Source organism: Loxodonta africana, chromosome 1 (genome assembly GCF_030014295.1).
Source record: "Loxodonta africana isolate mLoxAfr1 chromosome 1, mLoxAfr1.hap2, whole genome shotgun sequence".
NCBI lineage: Eukaryota > Metazoa > Chordata > Mammalia > Proboscidea > Elephantidae > Loxodonta > Loxodonta africana.
In genome coordinates, this window is record NC_087342.1 from 26,640,104 (window position 1) to 26,662,626 (window position 22,523).

Here is a 22,523-nt window from a genome sequence, read left to right on the forward strand (position 1 = left end):
AGTCTCTGGTCTTCATCAGTAACTGCTTCAAGTCCTCTTCACTTTCAGGAAGCAAGATTGTGTCATCTGCATATCACAGGTTGTTAACGACTCTTCCTCCAATCCTGAAGTCCTGTTCTTCTTCCTATAGTCCAGTTTATTGGATAATTTGCTCAACATAAAGATTAAGTATGGTGAAATGATACAACCCTGAGGCACACCTTTCCTGATTTTAAATCACAAAGTGTCCCCTTGTTCTACCTGAACAACTGTTTCTTGGCTTATGTACAGGTTCCTCATAAGCACAATAAAGTGTTCTAGAATTTCCATTCTTTGCAATGTCATCCATAATTTGTTATGACCCCACAATCGAACACCTGTGCATAGTCAATAAAACACAGGTAAATACCTTTCTGGTGTCAACGCTATTATAGATTGAATTGTGCCCCTCCCCCCCAAAATTTATGTTGAAGTCTAACCCCTGGTACCTGTGACTATGACCTTGTCTGCTTGGAAACAGGGTCTTTCAAGATGCTATCAGTTAACATCTAAGAAGGCCTGGTGGCAAAATGGTTAACCACTTGGTTGCTAACAGAAAGGTTGGCAGTTTGAACCCACAAGCCGCTCATGGGAGAAAAGACCCGGTGATCTGCTCTCATAAATATTATAGCCTAGGAAACTTTATGGGGCAGCTCTACCCTGTCCTATAAGGTCACTATGAGTTGGAATAGACTGGAAAGCACAAAAAAACACATCAGTTAACATGAAGTAAAGTGGGTCCTAATCCAATCTGAATGATGTCTTATTAAAGAGAAAAGATACATAAAGACAGATAGAGAGAAGACGGCCATGTGATCACCATGGAATTATGCTGAAACTGTAAGCCAAGAAATGTCTGAGACTCCCAGAAGCTGAGAGAACAAGAAAGGATCTTACCTAGAGCCTTCGGAGAGATATGGCCCTCCTGGTACCCTGAATTTGGACTACTAGCATCCAGAACTATCAGATAATAAACTTCTGTTCTTATAAGCCACATACTTTGTGGTACATTGTTGTGGCACCCTAGGAAACTAAGACAAAGTCTATATTCCTACTGCTTTGGGCTATTTTCTGCTGGCAAGCATGGTTTTGAAGATGGGGGAGTTTTCTGCATCCATATTACCATATCCAGTCTTCAGCTTTCTGGCCATCAGGAAGCAGCTGCAGCAGAGGGGGTAGCTCAACTCCAATCCCAGGGTCCAGTTACCACCTTTCTGGGTGCTGATGGACAGGTGAAGTGACAGCTCCCCGAATCAGGCCTCTCAATCTCTGGTTCACAAGTACAATGGGGTATTTTTAACTCCCTATTTCCTGTGATGGCCTCATGATTCTCTACTTTCCTGACTGTGGAAAAGGTAGCAACTTTGAATGGCCCTGGGATCCATTATCGGAAGCTCAGCTTAGAGCCTGTTCTTTCAGTCCACCTAGTGATTTTGAAAACACCTAACTTCCTGTATGAAATCCCTCTCTGCCTAAAGTATTTGGAATGGTTTCTATTTCTCATAGTAAACGCCCTCTCAAGATCTTTAAAAACTGAAACTTGAGAATTAAAACCCTCTCATCATCCTTAAACTTTAGTTTGTCAGTCAGTAATGAATAATGATATTTTATCAACTCAAGAAACCGGAGTTCAAATCATTCGCTGAGCAACTAAATCCTAAGCACCTAGCCTATGCATAGCACCCCAATCATTAGGCAGGTAAGCCATGCCCAGAGCAGACATAAGTCCATCCCTCCCCAAGCTCAGGTCTACTGGGAAGAGGCATCCCCTAAGAGGAAAGACATGAAGTGATATGAAGGAGGCAAGGCAGGGAGCCTAATCTAATCTCAGAATTCTAGTCTCAGCTCTATCACTAACTGGCCATGGTTTCTAATCAAGAAGACTAGATTCCTGAAAGTCCCTTCAAACTCTAACATTCCAGAACTCTATGAATTTTTGCACTCATGAGGGAATTTACTTGGATTCGAGTCCTTAAAAAACTTCCCAGATTTTCAGTTCCCTAAAACTGAAGGTCAGAACACAAAGGTCACATTAAGCACAGACCTCATATAGTTAAAATAGGAACAGGAATTAATGACCCCCAAATGTTATCCTTTGTGGCAGCCTACAGCTAGAAAGCCTAAGCAGAAAAAAATCCAAAACCATGGTTGCAGTGGTTGTGAAGAAGAGCAGGGAACAAACACAACTTCTTCAGGGTCTCTGTCTTCTTTGAAAACGTCTGCCTCAATGTCTGAAGAGTAGGGGGAGTATTTAGATGTAACATACTCATGTGACGCATTTAAATTATGGCATCGGCAAAGAGTATTGAATATACCATAGACTGCTGGTAGAATAGATAAATCTGTCTTGCAGGAAGTACAGCCAGAATGCTCCTTAGAAGCAAAAATGGTGAGATTTTGTCTCACTTATTTTGGACAAGCTAGCAGAAATGACCAATCCCTAGAGAAGGACACCATGCTTGTTAAAGCGTCAACAAGAAAGAAGAAGACCCTCAGCGAGATGGACTGACACAGTGACTGCAACAATTGGCTCAAACACAGTAATGATAGTGAGGATGGCACAGGACTGGCCAGTGTTTCATTCTGTTATAAAATGGGTCCCTATGAGTTGGAACTGACTTGACAGAACCTGACAAGCACAACACTGTATTCAGACCAATAGACAGAGTGAGAAAAACTAGAAAAATCTATTACTACTTAGGTGTCTCAAAAAAGGTCTCTAATATCTTCATGTCTCTGACAAGAAAATCCCTGAAACTCATAATAGAAAAGTAGTTTTGTGGACAGGGAGGAAAATGGCAGAAGGAACCAGGTCATATGTCTAATCGCAGCTCTGGCACCAACTCCAACAAGGACCACAGACCAACGCCTTTCAGACGTCACTGGGCCTTAATATCTTCATCTGTACAAAAGGAGCCCTTGAGTGGCACAAACGGTTAAGTGCTTGGCTACTAGCTGAAAGGTTGATGGTTTGAATCCACCCAGAGGTGTCTCAGAGGACAGGCTGGGTGATCTGCTTCTGAAAGATCACAGCCTTGAAAACCCTATGGAGCAATTCTACTCTGTACACATGGGGTTGCCAGGAATCAGAATTGTCTCAATGGGAAGTAACGACAAGAACGAAATGGAAACAACGATACTTGGCCTACTTACCTAATAGGTGCTTATATGAAATAAATGAGATACCACATATAAGGGTATTTTATAAGCAACAAAGAATAATATACATATTAGGGAAGGTTACTAATAAAGAAATATCCAAGGAAAGCTTGGAATGGTGCTTCTCAAGTGCGGCGCAAGCAGCAGAGGGAAATGTAAATCTAGCAGTGCTTTCACAATTTTATAATCTGGGGGAAAAAATGGTGAACAGAATTGTGACAAACAACGATGCCCAAAAGAGAAGAGAAACCAGCTGGGCTCTGTCATAACTGTCTCAGTTCCTATAGCATACACAATGAAAGACTGCAGGGCGGGGAAGGGTCAGCCTCTGAGATTGCAGCGCTGATGAGATGGAGATGCTGAACCCAACAAAATGATATTTTCGCCTCAGTTGTAGTAATTGTTCCCTTTAATGATTTTCGTGTGGTTTTTCTACGCATGTGACATCATTGTCTTCCCAGTTATCTCTCTTGCAAAATGGAAGTCACTGTCATAACTCAAGAGTGAAGCATAATATTGATGGTTCTTTGAAGGAGAATGACTGCAGAGAATGTGCCCAAGCTCTAGGCTTGCTCACCTGGATGGACAGAAATGTAAAGGCAGATCTCATCCAGAGCAGGATTTCAGGACCCAAAGGGCATAGGAGGTTCAGGTAATATTCAGACAACAGCTACGTAACTCTAAGATTTCCAAGAGGAAGTACAGGAGGCCTAATCAGTAAGTATGTCACAGCTCAAAACACGTAAGACTGAGAGGCAGGGTGGTCCTCCATCCTCAGTCTATTGGAAAGTGGTCAGGCTAGGAGAGAGCCAAACTGAAAGTCAGCTCAAGTCCCAGGGCTTTGGGAACACTGAGCCAGGAAGAGTTATAAATTTTTAGGCAAAAAGGCTCCCTGTTGGTCTACATTGGTCTAGCAATACCACAGAAGTCTCCAGAGCACTGGGATCCTATCTGTCATTCACAGAAAAGGAGACCTTAGTGGCAAATAGATATGTCCCCCCATAAAAAAGAAAAATATACACACACACGCACACAAAAAAAACTTTAGTAGTAGTAGTCAGGAAAACACAAATTAAAGCTACAATGAGATACAGCTTTTTCTTACACAGTTTGTCAGAAATTTAAAAATTCATAAAATTCCCCGTGGGTGAAGATGTGTGGGGAAAATGACATTCACAATATTATGTTTCTTCTTCTAAATGGCCTCTCTCTTAGACCTCTCCAAGTCTTACTGACACTTCCTTGACATAGCTCGCACAAATGGTAAGCCTGGGTTTTATTCAGAGTCATCAGGTTAGAAAGAACCAAGGAGTAATCCTACCCGTCGCCCATATTTGTAAAAGTTCTATCGGAACACCAACTAACCAACTTGTTACCATCGAGGCGATTCCGACACATACTGACCGCACAGGATAGAGTAAAACTGCCCCATAGGGTTTCCAAGGAGCAGCTGGAGGATACCAACTGCCCATCTTTTGGTTAGCAGCCAAACGCTTAACTACTGTGCCATCAGGGCCCTTTACTGGAACACAGCCAAGGCCATTTGCTTCCCTATTACCTACAGCTATTCTGGTACTACAAGGGCAGAGCTGAGTAGTTAGAGCAGAGATCACCCAGCCCACAAAGCCTAACAGGAAATGTTTGCAGATCCCTGTTCTAACATTAAAAATAATAATAATAATAAGTTTTTGTATCCAACTATCACAGATATACAAAAATCTGGTATTTTTTCTTAAGCCTTTTGCTATTTTCTTTTTCCATGAACTTTAATCCCTATTAGGGTTTATTTTGGTATATATTCATGATGTAACTCTTTTTCATTAATGTCTACTAATTATCCCAATACCATTAAAATAATCCTTCCTTTTCAGAATATTGGTAGTTGGTTCCTTTATTGCATATGAAGTCCCATTTGTAGTTTCTCTGCTCCTACCAATGATGCTGAATAGTCTCCATCTATTCAGGAGCTACCCACGACATCACTACAGTTAGCGTTGCATTAAAGTGTATTTTAAGTTTTAGTATGTGGCTGGGCTGGTTCCTATCCCTCACTACTTTTTCTTTTTTTTTTTAATTTGTCTTAGCTGTTTTGCCTAATACCAAGACAATTGTAGAATCTTTTTGTTATGATTCAAGAACAACTGATCTGAAAGTTGCACTGAGATTTCATGAAATGTAGAAAGAAATAACTACTTAACAGTTTTTACATATTCATTTAGGAATAGGTATGTCTTTCAATGCATTCAAGGGGTCTTTCATATGAGCCCCGGTGGCACAGTGGTTAAGAGATTGGCTACGAACCAAAAGGCCGACAGTTTGAAATGTACCAGTTGCTCCTTGGCAACCCTACGGAGCAGTTCTACTCTGTCCTATAGGGTCACTATAACTCAATGGCGATATTTTTTTTTTCTTATGACTCAATGAAGTTCTATAACCTCTTTATATAAGCCAAGCATAATCTTCATTAAAACATTTAACTCTTTGTTTTGCTGTGAAAGGGATCTTTTTGTTTATTTTCAAATGTTATGCAAAAAATATATAACTGGGTCCTGAAGGGCACCCTTGCCCAAAGATTAGACAGGTCTATAAAACAAACAATAACACACATGAAAAACATGCTTTATAGTCCAATCACGTATAGGAGACTAAATGGGCACACCAGCCCAAAACAAAGACAGGAAGGCAGGAAGGGACAGGAAAGCCAGAAGAATGGAAACAAGAACCCAGGTGGAGAATGGGAGACTGTTGATACATCACAGGGTTGGCAACTGATGTCACAAAACAATTTGTGTATTAATTGTTTACTGAGAAACTAATTTGCTCTGTAAACTTTCACCGAAAGCACACTAAAAAAATAACTAGAAACAAGATATATGGAGGGGTACACAGACACATTTTACCTTACAACAACCAAAGAACTGCAAATACCAAAAAATGTACCTCGTGCCGGCACCATTGGAGGGGTACTGATTCACTCATATGTTCCTGCTCCAGAGTTATATAAACACAAGAAACTTAAAAACACAAATAAACCATAAAAATGTTAACCACTGACCCTTTTATCTCACCCTTCAGGCGTCAGTCATGCTTAGGATTTTTGAGGGACTAAGCTCTATTTTTACATTAAAATGTTCATGTCAGCAATATATAAAAGTAATGGGATAATCAGATAAGATATGGTATAACCACCTCATGAAATATTAAACTGATACTAAAATTGTAATCATTCAAGAATATAAGCATAAGCAATATGGAAAATGCTTAACATATGATATCAACGAATATATATCATTGTAATTTATGTTATGGCTAATGACTGGAAAAGAACACACAGAAATGTTGGAATGTACCTGCATCTGGGTTGTGGAATTGTGACATTTTTTCTTCTATAGGTTCTAAGCTGGACACACATTGCAGGATTACGCATATAGTAAAAATCACGTGACCAATCCTTAGGTGTCTTCTAGCACTAAGTTTTGTAATTCCCTTGTTATAAAAGGTGGGAAAATGAGGTGCAGAGATATGAAATGACTTCCCGAAGGACAATGCCAAGTCACAGGCAGAAATGGGTCTAGGACCCAGGTCTTCAGACTTGAGATGCAGTATTTTGTCCTACATTGCATTTCATGTCATCATTTTCCTAAGGCTAAGGCAACTCTTAAGTCATTTTAATATTTTATATATTATATGGAGCCCTGGTGGCAAAGTGGTTAAAGAGCTCAGCTGCTGTCATGGATTGAATTGCGTCCCCCCAAAATACCTGTCAACTTACCTGAGTCATGAGTCCAGGATTGTGTGATTGTCCACCATTTTATGTGATTTCCCTATGTATTGTAAATCCCATCACTATGATGAAATGAGATGGATTAGTGGCAGTTATAGTGACGAGATACACAAAACTAGATAGTGTCTTAAACAAATCTCTTTGAGATATAAAAGAGAGAAGGGAGCAGAAAGACAAGGGGACCTCATACCACCAAGAATGAACAGCAGGAGTGCGTGTCCTCTGGACCCGGGGTCCCTGCACTGAGAATCTCCCTGACAAGGGGAAGATTGATGACAAGGACCTTCCTCCAGAGCCAAGAAGAGAGAGCCCTCCCCTGAACCCAATGCCCTGAATTTGGACTTGTATTCTACTAGACTGTGAGAGAATAAATTTCTCTTGTTAAGCCATCCACTTGTGGTATTTCTGTTATAGCAGCACTAGATGACAGAAGATAGCTACTAACCAAAATGTCAGCAGTTGGAATCTACCAGCCGCTCCTTGGAAACCCTGTGGGGCAGTTCTACTCTGTCCTATAGGGTCACTATGAGTCAGAATCAACTCAACGGCAACAAATTTATACATATATATATATATATATGTATATATATATATATATTATATATATATAATATATATATACTTATAATATATATATATAAGTAACTGAAAAGGACAATGTTCAATTTCCTCTCTAAGTGTATAACTGCTTTAAAAATCCCCCAAAAGGCTTTGCTGTAACAGAGTTTGAATTAAACTGCTCCTCTAAATAGAGCTGTTCAACAGAACTGTGGACATCAAAGTATGTTTTCTACAAAAACTTGCTTTTGTAGAGATAATCCTTTCCTTACAATTTCAGTACTATGTTAAGTATTAATTTCACATTAAGTTAAACGCCACCTTTAGACATTTACTAGAGCCTAAGAAGTCTCAACTGGCAGAAATGTCACTCTTCGGGAGAAAATTCCTTCGAAATCCAAAAGCTAATGAGAAATATTTCTTTAATTTTTCTCACTGCAGCATGACAACAAAGTTGGTGGAAGAGGTTTATGTATCTACATACACAATGGATAACCATAATTAGTTCCTAATATTCTGTAATGCCTAAAAATAACATATGGAGCCCACATCTATTCTGATCTTCTGTGAATTCTGAGGGGTTCTAATTAGGTCCCAGTGGAGGTAATATTTAGAAAGGAATAGGTAAAAAAAAAAAAAAAAATCATTAACGATAGTTAACAACAAATAGTTAATAAAGCAGTGTGTGTGTGTGTGTGTGTGTGTGTGTGTACAGAGACACCATTATTTATATATTATCCACTGAAGGCACACTTTCCAAGACTGTGAAGTAACCACCTCCAGCAATTGCTGACACATTCTCCTGTATCCTATTATGCTACAGTCCTTTCTTCCTAATTCCCAGGGTATTCTTGACATTGACATATACATCCATCATTCCTCATTTTTGTTTGTTTCCCTTTTGAAAAAAGAATAAATCTTTCATCTCCCTTTGATGTTACTCAAATTATAATAACTACAAATCGGGGGGCTAAGAGGTGGGGAGGAAAGGTCAAAGCCAGGTAAAAATTGGAACCTAAAAGAAAAAAAAAATCACTTCAGCAGAAAGAAAGAATTTTGAGGTTAAACCAATTGTGTAAGATGAGTATACTGGCAACATCATGAGAGTCTCCAGTCAAATTTGATCTTTTCTTCTCACAGACTCCTAAGACACACTTTGTGCTAGGAAGTGTCCTAGCCTACCTAGTATTAGAACCCTTCTGTTAGTACATCTGTCTTTCCCACCAAACCTAAAGCTCTTTGAAGGCCGGAACTAGGTCTTTATCATCTTTTCATGTCATAAAGCACCTTACAGACTGCCTGGTAAAGAAAAGAGTCTCGAAGAGCTGCTGGATTAGATTAAGTGCATACTTCTTTGTAGAGGCTGACTCATTGAAAGGCTGTTGATTTAAACTCAGATAGTTTCCCACACAAGTATAGAAATTTAAGTACAGTCCTCATTCTTTTTGCTTATTTGTATGTGAAATCTACAATTGTCTGTACCTTATAAAAGTTCAAAAAGCACAGCAAAGCCTTCAACTGTGTGGCTACAATCAGCCTATCTCTTGAGGTCCATTCATTGCCAACGCTGCTAATCTTCCCATTCTCAATTCTGTCACCAAGAAGGTTTTAGAGAACCCTGTCTTCTTCCCATGTTGATTCAGTCATTCAACAAGCACTGCGTTAGTACTAAGAAAGTTAAGGTATTTGTCTTAAAGGAAATCAAATATATATATATATATATATATATATATGTATTCATAAATGATTCTGGTATGAAGTAAATGAAGAGTCTCCTAAGGAAGGCACAAAAAATGCATTACAAGAATGTGAGGAGCTCACCAAGGAAGAAATTAGATTAGTTCTTACTTGGGAAGAGTCGGTGGGAAGAAATTAGGAGAGATTCCATGAAAATGTCTCATTTTTATGTGAAGTCACAAAGGACCGGTGAGGTTTGAAAAAGAAGGCCCACCCAGTCAGGAATGGCAGGAATGTAAGCAAAGGCACTGAAGCAAGGAGACTCAGGTATGTTTGGGGATAAGCGAGTGATCTGAAAAGGTCTGTATTTTCTGTAATAACTGAGAACGCCAGCATTCCTCCTCACTCTCAAGCCAAGTATGCCCCTCAGAGGGAAGACGGATGAAAAAGATATGGAAAATTAAGAGTGAGGAAACAGGCAGTGAGAAGTGAACTCAAGGAAACAGATTTGAGTGAAAAACCCTCTTGTCTAAGAGACAAGGGATTTGGATTCTGGTCTCAGCCCAGCACAAACTGACAGACTCACCTGACAGGGACTCAGGTTCTCCTGACAGGGTCTCAGGCCCTTCTGACAGGGACTCAGGCACTCCTGACAGGGACTCACGTTCTCCTGACCAGGGACTCACGTTCTCCTGACCAGGGACTCAGGTTCTCCTGAAAGGGATTCAGGCCCTCCTGACAGGGACTCAGGTTCTCATGACAGGGTCTCGAGCCCTTCTGAGAGGGATTCAGGCTCTCCTGACAGGGGCTCAGGTTCTCACGACAGGGTCTCGAGCCCTTCTGACAGGGACTCAGGCCCTCCTGACTGGGACTCAGGTTCTCCTGACAGGGACTCAGGCTCTCCTGACAGGGATTCAGGTTTTCTTGACAGGGACTCAGCCTCTCCTGACAAGGACTCCTCCTGACATGGACTCAAGCTCTCCTGACAGGGACTCAGGCTCTCCGGGCCCCACTTGTTCACTGAAGAAATTGAGAAGATTAGGCAAGATAGCATCTGTTGTTCTTTTCAGAATTCCATTAGGCCTGGAATTTGGTGAAACTCAGGACTCCACCTATAATACTAATCGATGGGGAGCAGTGTGATGAGTTTTGATGTGTCAGCTTGGCTAGTCCCCAAAGTTCCCTTTCAAATATGTTTCTGTTTAGGGTGAGATTCAAGGGATATTCTCACAAGACAGACGGAAAACAAAAGGGAAACAGCAACCATTTTATAACACACACACACACACATTTTCTCTCAGTTATTAAATCAAATGCTAATCTAGGTGCTACTGTGAAGTTGACTTTACAGATGTAATTAACATCACTAGCCAGGTGAATTTAAGTTCATCAAAAGGGAGATTATCTTGCATAAGCCTGTAGCACAAGAAGCTGCAGCCTAGGACAGTTGGCTTCCAGCCTGGTGGTGATCTCCCTTGCTAAGTGTCTGCTCTATGGATTTCAAGGAGCCCTGGTGGCATAGTGGTTAAGAGCTCAGCTGCTAACCAAAAGGTTGGCAGTTCAAATCAACCATGTACTCCTTGGAAACTCTATGGGGCACTTCTACTCTGTCCTACAGGGTGGCTATGAGTTGGAACTGACTCGATGGTACCTAACAACAGCAATGGATTTCAAAGTTGCTTAGCCTGCCCCCACAAAGGTATAGGCCAATTCCTTGTAATAAATCCCTATACATCCTACTTGTTCTGCTTCTGTATTTGAACTGATACAAGAAATAAAAATCTCGCATTGAAATGTTCCAGTGTGGGCATCACCATGAAAATCAATGCCAATAGTTAATAGTGCTCACCCACTTTCCACCCTATCATATAGATACTTTTTGTCAAGCTGTCGAAAAGAACCTTATCCATTAACCAAATGGTTACCTACATTTGATTGCAAACTTTTACCAAGTTTTTCCCCAAAAACTAAATTCTAAAACCCACTGCCTTCAAGTCCACTCTGGCTCATGGCAACCCCATGTGTGAAAGTACGACTATGCTGCATAGGGTTTTCATTGGCTGATTTTTCAGAGGTAGATCACAGGCCTTTCTTCCGAGGTGCCTCTTGGTAGGCCGAAACTTCCAACCATTTGGTTGGCAGCCGAGCACATTAACTGTGTACACCACCCAGGGACTCCAAATATGTGTGTGTGCACGTGTATGTGTATTCACATATACGTGTATGTATGTATGTGTGTACATATACACATGTGTATGTATTATGTGTACGTACACACATATATATGTATGTTTATGTGTGTACACACACACAAACAATATAACTAAAAAGACAAACAAGAAACTCAGGGTAAATATTTGCAACAGATGTCAGACAAAGCGTTAATAAATATTTGGGATCCCAAATAAAGACAAAAAGTCATGAACTCAATAGACCAAATGGGCACAGGCCATGAACTTACACTTCATAGAAGAATACATCAATTTAGCAAAAGACACATGGAAAAAGAATCTTCTTAATGGTCACAGGAATAAGGATTAAAACAACAGATGACTCTTCTGAACCTATTAAATGAGCAGAAATTAAACATTACAATCATACACAATTATCTTTTCCTGGAGGGAGGAATGTTCTAAAAAAAAATTGTGTTCTGGTAAAATGAAAACATATTGCTGGTGTCAACTGAAAATGTGTCTTTGCAAATGAAAAGTCATTGACCCAAACATCCCACTCCTGCCAATCCTGCCAAAGTAGAAATGTGGTAGGAATAAAATAATAATAATAATATTAGAATGAAGTTGAAAGTAAATTACACTATGCAGCAACACGGAAATCTAAAAAACAATGCTAAGCGGAAAGAGAAAAGTGAAGTATTTTTCAGATATTAAGGTTGAAACTATGTAAAAATATACTTGTATTCGGGCAAGGGCTGGTTAAAAACGAAAAAGGAGAATAGGTCAACTGTCAAGATAGTGAGCTTCTGGAAGGATCTTCTTCACTCTACAAACTTTTACATTATTACTGTTTAAATATCATGCAATTAAAAAGTCTTGAAGAAACGGCAAAAACATAAACATATATTACAAATATTATTAAATAAAACATATTATCTATTTGTGGCAAGCCAGGCTAAGGAATAAGAAAGTAAAGAAAATTGAGAGTAATATTAACCAAGAAAGTTATACATATCCATGGTATCTACATTCAACACGATAAAACAAACATACTAAATTTTCCACTAATACACAGCAAAACATGTTTTCTGTCTGGTGTCATCTCGGATTATGTCTGGGAGGAAAAAAAATACACCATAACAGGGTGAAAAAGAAAGTGCAATTTGAGCTAGAAGAAAATGGAATTGGATTCAGGAATAGAATCCTCATGAAAATTTAAAATGTGATAAAAGTCAGTAATTTCATCCTAAAAATTAAAAAAAATTTCTTTTTTTTTTTTAAATGCAAGAAGCAGAAGCTAAACACCAGTAAGCCTCAATGGAATGCACTGAGTGGGCACTGTTCATAAAATATCACCTATACCCATTTTAACCAAATATATAGATTACCCTCCTCTGAGCTTAAATTTTCTATGAGGCAGCTGGACCCCATGTCCCTACAGGGTTTTAAGTGTCAGCAGACACTCTAAAGTCACCACTGCTGGGACAAAGTGAAAGTGCCAGGAGGTATGCACCTTAGACAGCAGCAGAAGGGTACACCACACAGAGGATCAGACACAAGAGAGGGAACTGGGAAAACCAAAGAGAAGTTAGCAGCCTACTTACCTGAGGGAAAAGCTCTTTGTAAGGAGGATAAGGGTCCAGAGACAGAGGGAGAAGAAATGGGGTGGGGAAAAGAAAAGAAAGAAAACAATAACTAAAATCATGTACGTGACCATCTGGAGTGACTGGGTAGTACAAACGGTTAAAGTACTTGGCTGCTAACCAAAAAGTTGGAGGTTCAAGTCCACCCAGAGGTGCCTTGGGAGAAAGGCTTGGTGATCTACATCCAAAATATCAGCCAGCAAAAACATTATGAAGCACATTTCTATTCGGACATACGTGGAGTCAATCTGATGGCAAGTGGTACCTGAATGTAAATATTTAATACGCACAACATTGTTTCACGTACTGAGGTGGCTAAAAAAAGGAAAAACAAAACCAGTTGCTGTTGAGTCAGTTCTAACTCATAGTGACCCCTAGGACAGAACAGAAGTGCCCCATAAAGTTTCCAAGGAGTGCCTGATGGATTCAAGCTTCCAACCTTTTGGTTAGCAGCCACAGCAGTTAAACACTACTACCTGGAGAGCTAAAATAAAAATTACCAAAAATAAATGTAGAAAAGGGTGAATTTCATAAAGACTCTTCCCACGTTCCACATTCTGCTAAGGGCTTTATTTTATTAGAGAGCTTTCATATCCACTGTTGTATTTAAAAAGTTAATACCAACCGTGTGAGATTGGCAGGGTAGACATTATTATTAAGCCCATTTTACAGTCCTGGAATCTGAGGCTGCGAGAAAACCCATCTATCAACCACACAAATAGTGAACACCAAAGCCTGCAATCAAAGCACAGGTCTACTGACTTTCCCTGTGTCATGGCCTCTCTCCCAGCTTAATAAACACAGGCGACCTGGAATGGACACATGATTAAGTTACCAAAGGAGACTTACAGGGGTTCCAATACCAGCTGACATTGCCTAAGTTAGGAGTGATTAGGGAGGGTTACTTGGGCAAATGGGACTTCAGACAAGTGCCAAATGCTAAAAGGAAAGGGGAAAGGGCTTTTTTTTTTCTTTTCCCTCTCTCTACAAATGTTCCCTGAGCTACCTCATCCATGACGATGCTTTTATTACATCCTGATAGTTCCCAGTTCTTGTCCCGACCTTTCTTCTAAATTCCACCCCTGGACCTCCAGCAGTTTATCTGTCCTTCTTAAGGGTCAAGCTCTCAAAACCAAAAAGCTCAAAAGAAAAAAAAAAAAAACCTCTCATTCTACCCCATAAACAAAAAACCCGCTGCCGTGGATTCCGACTCAAAGTGACCCTAAAGGACAGGGTAAAACTGCCCCATAGGGTTTCCAAGGACTGCCTGGTGGGTTTGAACTGTCAACCTTTTGGTTAGCAGCCGTAGGTCTTAACCACTACACCACCAGGGTTTCCCTTCTACCACATACTCACCTGAAAGTGAAGCTTCCTTCCGTGTTGTTCGTCCATTTGAATGAGTGGTACCATCCAGTGCCCAAAATCAGAAATCAGTAGCCTACTCTGTGAACCAGGGATCAACACTGGCTTCAGGTACTTTGCTTTCCTACAACATTGCTTCATGTGTTAACAGCTCCAATGAGAATGTTATAGGGTCGAGGGAGTTTGGCTACCAAAGGGTAGGGTAGTCCCAGTCACCTGACCATAAAATCATTTTAGTTACACAAAAACATTCAATTACTAATAATGCCATTGTAGCTCAGAATGAGATAAGTGCTCAGAAATGTTTGTTAAGGGAAGAAAACAGAGGGAAAAGCAAAGGGAGAGGAAAGAAGTGGTAGGAGGCAAGAAGAGAAGGAAGGAAGAGAGAAACAAGGGTCAATGGCACAAGCAAAGGTCAAAGGCAGCATTATTAATCTAAAACTACGTGTTAAAACGTCAGGACTTGACTTGGGGTTTGCTGGTTTGTTTGTATTACTGTCAAATGTTGACATCTCTGTGTCCTAAATCACAGCACGATCTTGGGCCTGTTTTACTTCTCTCTGGGCCTCCATCTACCCACTTATTCCACCCACTGCCATCAAGTCCATTTGAACTCAAAAGGAATCTATGAGTTCCCTATGAGTTGAAACCACAGGGTTTCCAAAGCTGAAAATCTTTACAGAAGCAGACTGCCACATCTTTCTCCCATGGAGCCACTGGTAGTTTCGAACCGCCAGCTTTTGGTTAGCAGCTGAATGCTTTAACCACCACGCCATCAGGGCTCCTTACCCATTTATTACAGGAGAGTTAATCAACTCCAGACTCTAAAACAGTAGAACAGAATAGTATAAAGGGCAAGAGGTTAAGAATACATGAAGAATGAGGAATGCAAGGGTTTGCATCTAGATTTTGTTGCCTCTAACTTTGTGACCTTGGGCAAGCTGATTTAACCACGCCACAATTCAGTTCCTATATCCGTGAGACAAGTTATAAAGATTGATACAACACAAGTAAAGTGCTTGAAGTATATGGCATTGTAGAAATATTCAATAAATGTTCAATATCATTAGTATAAAAGTGATTCTTCTGCTTTGGAGAGACACAACTTTATAAAAAATCTTATGGAAATATATATACTGTGTGTGTGTAGAACCCTGGTGGCGCAGTGGTTAAGAGGTTGGCCGCTAACAAAAGGTTGGCAGTTTGAATCCACCAGCAGCTCCTCGGAAATGCTACAGGGCAGTTCTCCTCAGTCCTATAAGGCTGCTGTGAGTCGGAATCGACTTGATGGCAATGTGTTTGGCTTTTTCTTTTTTTTTTATGCTTTTTGGTTTTATGTATATATTTCAACACAAATATAGAAAATTGTTTAAACAATTTCAGGAGGCTCATGGACCACTAAGCCCCACCCATGAATGCTTAATTTAAATAACCCTGTACCACGTGATCTCTAAAATCCCTCCTTTGCAAAACCCTGTGACATGATTCGCTCATAAGCAAGCCGGGAGAAACATCTCTTGGCTTCAAGAGATGGAAACATAAGCCAACTACCCTTGGGATAACTTTGTCTTCCATTTGACTGGCAGGAATCTGTCAATATAAGAAATATAAGGAATCAGACTCAAGGGCCAGGAGTCCAAAGGAAGTACAAACAAGGAAAGACTTTGTATTCAAAAGAGCACGTTACAGGGTCTTGCAGAGGTGAGCAAATGGGGCCAGAAGAGGGCCTGAGTCTTCCTGATGTGGAAACATGCACAGTGGGCTTCGACAGGAAAAGCCTACCTTGTTCCAAGTGTCCAAGGAACAGCAATTTCAACTACAACAGCTAAAGGTTGTTTTTTTTCTTTTTTTTTTAACATACTTCTCATCATTCAAAAAATTATAACAGAAAAAGTCATCTGTGTTTTTTCTTACGCCAGCTAACCAATACACAAAACTTAAGAAGAGGCAGTCAAGTACAAGGAAAAAAGTGGCTTGGGAAGTTAGGAGCTTTTGATTTTCCACTTGGCTCTCCACCACCAACCCAGGTAGCCCTGCAGCTCTAATTATCAATTTTTCTTCAAATTCTATCCATCAGGTCATACTACTCTCCTCTCAAGAGCATCTGCATTCAGACAAACAGTCCAAACTCATTCAAGGCCTCCCATGATCCGCTCCTAAATTACCTTTCCAACTTCATCTCCTGTAACATCCACATAGTTTCTGCTCTGCAGACCCAGTGTTCTACTTTCCACTTCTCAAGCACAGCCCATAGTTTCTTACAGAGGTCCCCTTCTTAGCCCACCCTAACGCATTATGTGGGGCTGAACATCCTTCCATTCTCCACCAATCAAAAACCTACTCCAATTCAGCTTGGTACAACGTGGATGAACCATGAAACATTACCCAAAATGAAAGAGGCCAATCACGAAAGACCACACATTCTATGAGTCCATTTATATGAAATGTCCAGAATATTAAAATTTATAGACATAGAAGGTAGATTAGTGGTTGCTTAAGGCTACTGGAAAAGGGGTTTGGGGGAAAACAGGGAGTGACTGTTAACAGGTATGGACTTTCTTTTAGGGGGTGTCTTAGTCATCTAGTGCTGCTATGTCAGAAATACCACAAGTGGATGGCTTCAACAAAGAGAAGTTTATTTTCTCACAGTAAAAAAGGTTACAAGCCCAAATTCAGGGTATCAGCTCTGGGGGAAAGCTTCCTCTCTTTGTCAGCTCTGGTGTTGTTGTTGTTAGGTGCCGTCAAGGCGGTTCCGACTCATAGCCACCCTATGCACAACAACAGAATGAAACACTGCCCGGTCCCGCGCCATCCTTACAATTGTTGTTATGCTTAAGCTCATTGTTGCAGCCACTGTGTCAATCCCTCAGGTCTTCCTCTTTTCCGCTACCCCTGTACTCTGCCAAGCATGATGTCCTTCTCCAGGGACTGATCGCTCCTGACATGTCCAAAGTATGTAAGATGCAGTCTCGCCATCCTTGCCTCTAAGGAGCATTCTGTTTGTACTTCTTCTAAGACAGATTTGTTCATTCTTTTGGCAGTCCATGGTATATCAGTATTCTTTGCCAACACCACAATTCAAAGACATCAACTCTTCTTCGGTCTTCCTTATTCATTGTCCAGCTTTCACATTCATATGATGTGATTGAAAATACCATGGCTTGGGTCAGGCGCACCTTAGTCTTCAGGGTGACATCTCTGCTCTTCAACACTTTGAAGAGGTACTTTGCAGCAGATTTGCCCAATGCAATGCCTCTTTTGATTTCCTGACTGCTGCTTCCGTGGCTGTTGATTGTGGATCCAAGTAAAATGAAATCCTTGACAACTTCAATCTTTTCTCCGTTTATCATGATGTTGCTCATTGGTCCAGTTGTGAGGATTTTTGTTTTCTTTATGTTGAGGTGCAATCCATACTGAAGGCTGTGGTCCTTGATCTTCATTAGTAAGTGCTTCAAGTCCTCTTCACTTTCAGCAAGCAAGGTTGTGTCATCTGCATAACACAGGTTGTTAATGAGTCTTCCTCCAATCCTGATGCCCCGTTCTTCTTCATATAGTCCAGCTTCTCGGATTATTTGTTCAATATACAGATTGAATAGGTATGGTGAAAGAATACAACCCTGACGCACACCTTTCCTGACTTTAAACCAATCAGTATCCCCTTGTTCTGTCTGAACAACTGCCTTTTGATCTATGTAAAGGCTCCTCATGAGCACAATTAAGTGTTCTGGAATTCCCATTCTTGGCAGTGTTATCCATAGTTTGTTATGAGCCACACAGTCGAATGCCTTTGCATAGTCAATAAAAAAGAGATAAACATCCTTCTGATATTCTCTTTCAGCCAGGATCCATCTGACATCAACAATGATATCCCTGGTTCCACGTCCTCTTCTGAAACCGGCGTGAATTTCTGGCAGTTCCCTATGGATATACTGCTGCAGCCGTTTTTGAATGATCTTCAGCAGAATTTTGCTTGTGTGTGATATTAATGATATTGTTCTATAATTTCCACATTCGGTTGGATCACCTTTCTTGGGAATAGGCATAAACATGGATCTCTTCCAATCAGTTGGCCAGGAAGCTGTCTTCCATATTTCTTGGCATAGATGAGTAAGCACCTCCAGCACTGCATCTGTTTGTTGAAACATCTCAATTGATATTCCATTAATTCCTGGAGCCTTGTTTTGGCGAAAAACAAGTCAGCTCTGGAGGAAGGTCCTTGTCCTGAATTTTCCCATGGTCGAGGAGCTTCTCAGGCACGGGGATCCTGGGTCCAAAGGACGTGCTCTGTTCCTGGTGCTACTTTCTTGGTGCTATGAGATCCCCAACTCTCTGCTTATTTCCCTTTCATCTCTTGAGAGATAAAAGATGGTGCAGGCCACACCACAGGGAAACTCCCTTTACCTTGGATCACAGAAGTGACCTGAATAAGGGTGATGTTACAATCCCACCTAATCCTCTCAACATAAAATTACGATCACGAAATGGAAGACAACCACACAATACTGGGAATCATGGCCTAATCAAGTTGACACATATTATTTGGGAGGCACAATTCAATCCATGATGGGAGTAATGAAAATGTTATAGAACTGATTATGGTGATGGTCTCATAACCATGACTATACTGAAAACCACTGAATTGTATACTTTAAATGGGTTAATTGTATGGTATGTGAACGACATCTCAATAATGCTGTTACCAAAAAAACTTACCACACTAGACTCCTCAAATTCTATATACATGGATTGTCCTCTCCCCACCCAGTCCGAGTTAAAATCTTTTAACCAAACCCCCCCAGAAAGTTATTTGTATCTCTGGCTAATATAATTCATACAGGCTGGCAATAAAATGGAAACCCTGGTGGCGTAGTGGTTAAGTGCTACGGCTGCTAACCAGAGGGTTGGCAGTTCGAATCCACCAGGCTCTCCTTGAAACTCTACGGGGCAGTTCTACTCTGTCCTATAGGGTCGCTATGAGTCAGAATCGACTCGATGGCACTGGGTTTTTTTTGTTTTCTTGTTTTGGGCAATAAAATTACATTTAGTCATTCCTGTGTCTACCTAAACCCACTAAATTACGAGTGCTCTCAGGAAAAAATATTTCCATACCCAGGGCATCTGCTAGCCATTAAGTTCCTTTGTGCAAATTAGAAATCCCCCAACCCCGCCTTGGCTTGGCAAGTGGAGGGTGGCAGGATTTTGGCCCTACTTGCCCTCCTCCCAGGACCCTAGAGTAGGACACAACCTGGGCAGCAGTGAGCAGCAACCCTGGTATACCCTTCCCCTTTTCGCCTCCCCACTCCAATAAAGCACTTGACACGTGGCAGACTCTCTCAATAAGCAAATAAAGAAACCCACGCAGAGAGAGAGGTTTGAAACCATTTCTTTCAACAAGACAGTCCCAGCTTCCAGCAGGAAGCTTAAGACATTCATTTTGGAGGTTCCCCCCACCCCCCCCCCATTCCCAGTTGTTTATTTTCAAGTTACTTAACAATGACACGAACAGTGTTTTTCTTACTAATTGAATTCAACGACCTTGGGCGTACTTATGAAATACAGTGAATTATTTTAACACATTTGAACAGTCTGAAAACACAGAGAAGTTTTGTTGTTGTTATTTTTTTCTTCATTAAGTCAATGTACAATGACTAAAACAGTCTACAATGCCAGTAAAGCCCTTCATTTATAGAAGGGCCACAAGAAATTATACTGAAAGGAGTTTTGTCATCAACTCAATTTTTAAAAAAGTTCTTTCTCAATGTCCACATGACTTGAGCTGGACACTTTAATACGGCACTTTAACTTTATACCTCATATGAGAGGTGAGGTATCAGTGTCTAAATTCACTTTCCTGTGCCTTCCTCCACCTGGTTGATTCCATATTCTCAGGGAAACATACGTGGCCCCTCAAACCAAACCAAAAACCAAACTTGTTGCCGTCGAGTTGATTCAGGCTCATAGCAACCCCTATAAGACAGAGTCAAACTGCCCCATAGGGTTTCCAAGAAGCAGCTGGTGGATTCGAACTGCCAACCTTTTCATTAGCAGCCGAACTCTTAACCACTGTGCCATCAGGGATCTGACCCCTCAAACTAGGTCAGAAAAAAAAAGAAAACTGTTAAATATTTCCACAACGCCCTGTACCCGTCCTTTGTGAACCTCTCACAACTGTAATTACGGTAATTATCTGTGAAATTACGAATTTGATGTCTGTCTTTCCTGGACCAGAAGCCCTGTGATGACAGGGGTTGTATCTGCCTAGCACCCACAGTCCCAGTTCAGTGCCTGGTACAGTACCTGGTCATGGTAAGCCCTCAAGAAATAGCTGTTGATAGAATTAATGAATCTCCTACGTCAGAGTATTAGGTCTTTCAAAGCAGGAATTGTTGTGTCTAATTCATTCTGGCATCCCCCTGTGAGCCTGATTCAGTGTCTGATACTTAACCCAAAACCAAACTCACTGCCACCAAGTTGACTCTGACTCATAGCGACCCTCTAGGACAGAGAACTGCCCCTTAGGGTTTCCAAGGAACGACTGGTGGAATCTAACTACAAACCTGCCAACCTTTTGTTTAGCAGCCAAGCTCTTAACCACTCCGCCATCAGGGCTCTGTCTGACACATATAGGAAATACAAAATAATCCATCTTTTAATGAATGAATACATGAACTCCAGAACGGGCCACCTAATCGGGACTGGAGAAACTATTCGTGGTATGCTAATGGCAAAATAATCACACCAAATGGTTTAGGAGCTGAAGGCAAGACTCCAAGAAAGCTGGCTCAGTAACGGATCTTGGAACAAAGGAAGGCAAAGAGTCAGACATATAAGACATCCACACTATAAAATTTATGTCAGTTTCCTTGGGTTCCAAGAGTTAATTTTCTCCCAATTTCATCAGGTGTGACTCCTTCCCAGATGCAACTAGACTATAAATCTTGTGTTATACCCAAGCAGAGTCCAAGTAAACGAGGCTTTTCATTTTTTTTTTATTTTTAAAGCAAAGCAAAACAAAGCTGAAGCAGCTAGAAAACACGGGTAGAGTTACGTTGTTGTTCATTGTCATCGAGTCGATTCTGACTCGTGGAGACCCCACATAATAGAGAACTGTCTCCATATGGTTTTCAAGGCTGTGACCTTTCAGAAGCCGATCACCAGGCCTGGCTTCTGAGTTATGAGGCCATGACAAAAATCATGGTCCATATGCCATGTTAGCCAAAAGGTCGGTAGTTCAAATCTGCCAGCTGCTCCTTGGTAACCCTATGGGGCAGTACTACTCTGTCCTCTAGGGTCGCTATGGGTCAGAATCAATCTGACAGCAACTGGTTTGGTTTTCATTGTTCATATGCCATGTAGAAAGCAAACAGGCTACAACCTGAAACATGTTTCTCTGTGGAGAGGCTTGTCTGGAGTTGCACCACAGTAGCCACAGCTGGGACAGGGCTGCTTCAGCCCTGTGAGGTAATGTGAAAAGGCCATTTTCCCAGACACAGCTTGGGGAGACATGACCCCTCCATAACAGGTTCAAAGAACCTAAAAGTTTGGCAGAAAAATAATCTGTGCATATACAACAGAGCATTACTTAGCCAAACTCTGTGGAAGATACTGGAAATACACCTTCCAGTACAGAGAACCTGCAATCAAAACTCTGGGAATCTAATTGTGGAGTTAAATGATACCCACCACCAAAACTCTAAAGAGCTAAGTGATTATCCTGATGCCAATTAGATGAGGAGTGTGGCAACAGAACTCACCTGGAATAGCTGAAGAGTTATCCAAATCTATGCAGCCGCCAACATTCTCTTACACCAGAGCCAGGGTTTAAACCCCAGCTACCACTTATTAAAGAAGCCCTGGTGGCGCAGTGGTCAAACGCTCGGCTGCTAACTGAAAGGCGGGTGCACAACCCTACCAGCTGCTCCATGGGAATAAAGGTCTGGCAGTCTGCTCCCATAAAGATTCACATCCTTGGAAACGCTACGGGGAGTAATGCTCTGTCCTATAGGGTCACTATGATTCAGAATCAACTGGACAGCAAAGAGTTTCACACCGCTTACCAGGTGTGCAGCCTTGGGCAAGTTATGCGAGCTCTCTGTGCTTAAGTTTGTCCTTACCTCTAAAATGGAGCCCTGGTAGTACAGTGGTTAA

General features: G+C 41.1%; 1 protein-coding gene across 26 annotated transcripts in view; it reads right to left on the reverse strand.

Moving 5' to 3' along the window:
* Window positions 1-22,523, reverse strand: part of LPP (LIM domain containing preferred translocation partner in lipoma) — a 761,291-nt gene that overhangs the window by 507,962 nt on the left and 230,806 nt on the right. For 19 of the 26 annotated variants that reach the window (XM_023551608.2, XM_023551599.2, XM_023551606.2 and 16 more), the window contains 2 exons: window positions 11,658-11,760; window positions 6,950-7,023 (listed from right to left, as the gene is read on the reverse strand). The exons of 6 other annotated variants lie outside the window; for them this stretch is intronic. In XM_023551608.2, the coding sequence (XP_023407376.1) occupies window positions 6,950-6,958 (9 nt within the window). In that variant the 5' untranslated portion in view covers window positions 6,959-7,023; window positions 11,658-11,760. The remainder of the gene's footprint in view (window positions 1-6,949; window positions 7,024-11,657; window positions 11,761-22,523) is intronic. One more of the 26 variants, XM_023551611.2, reaches the window with a different exon arrangement.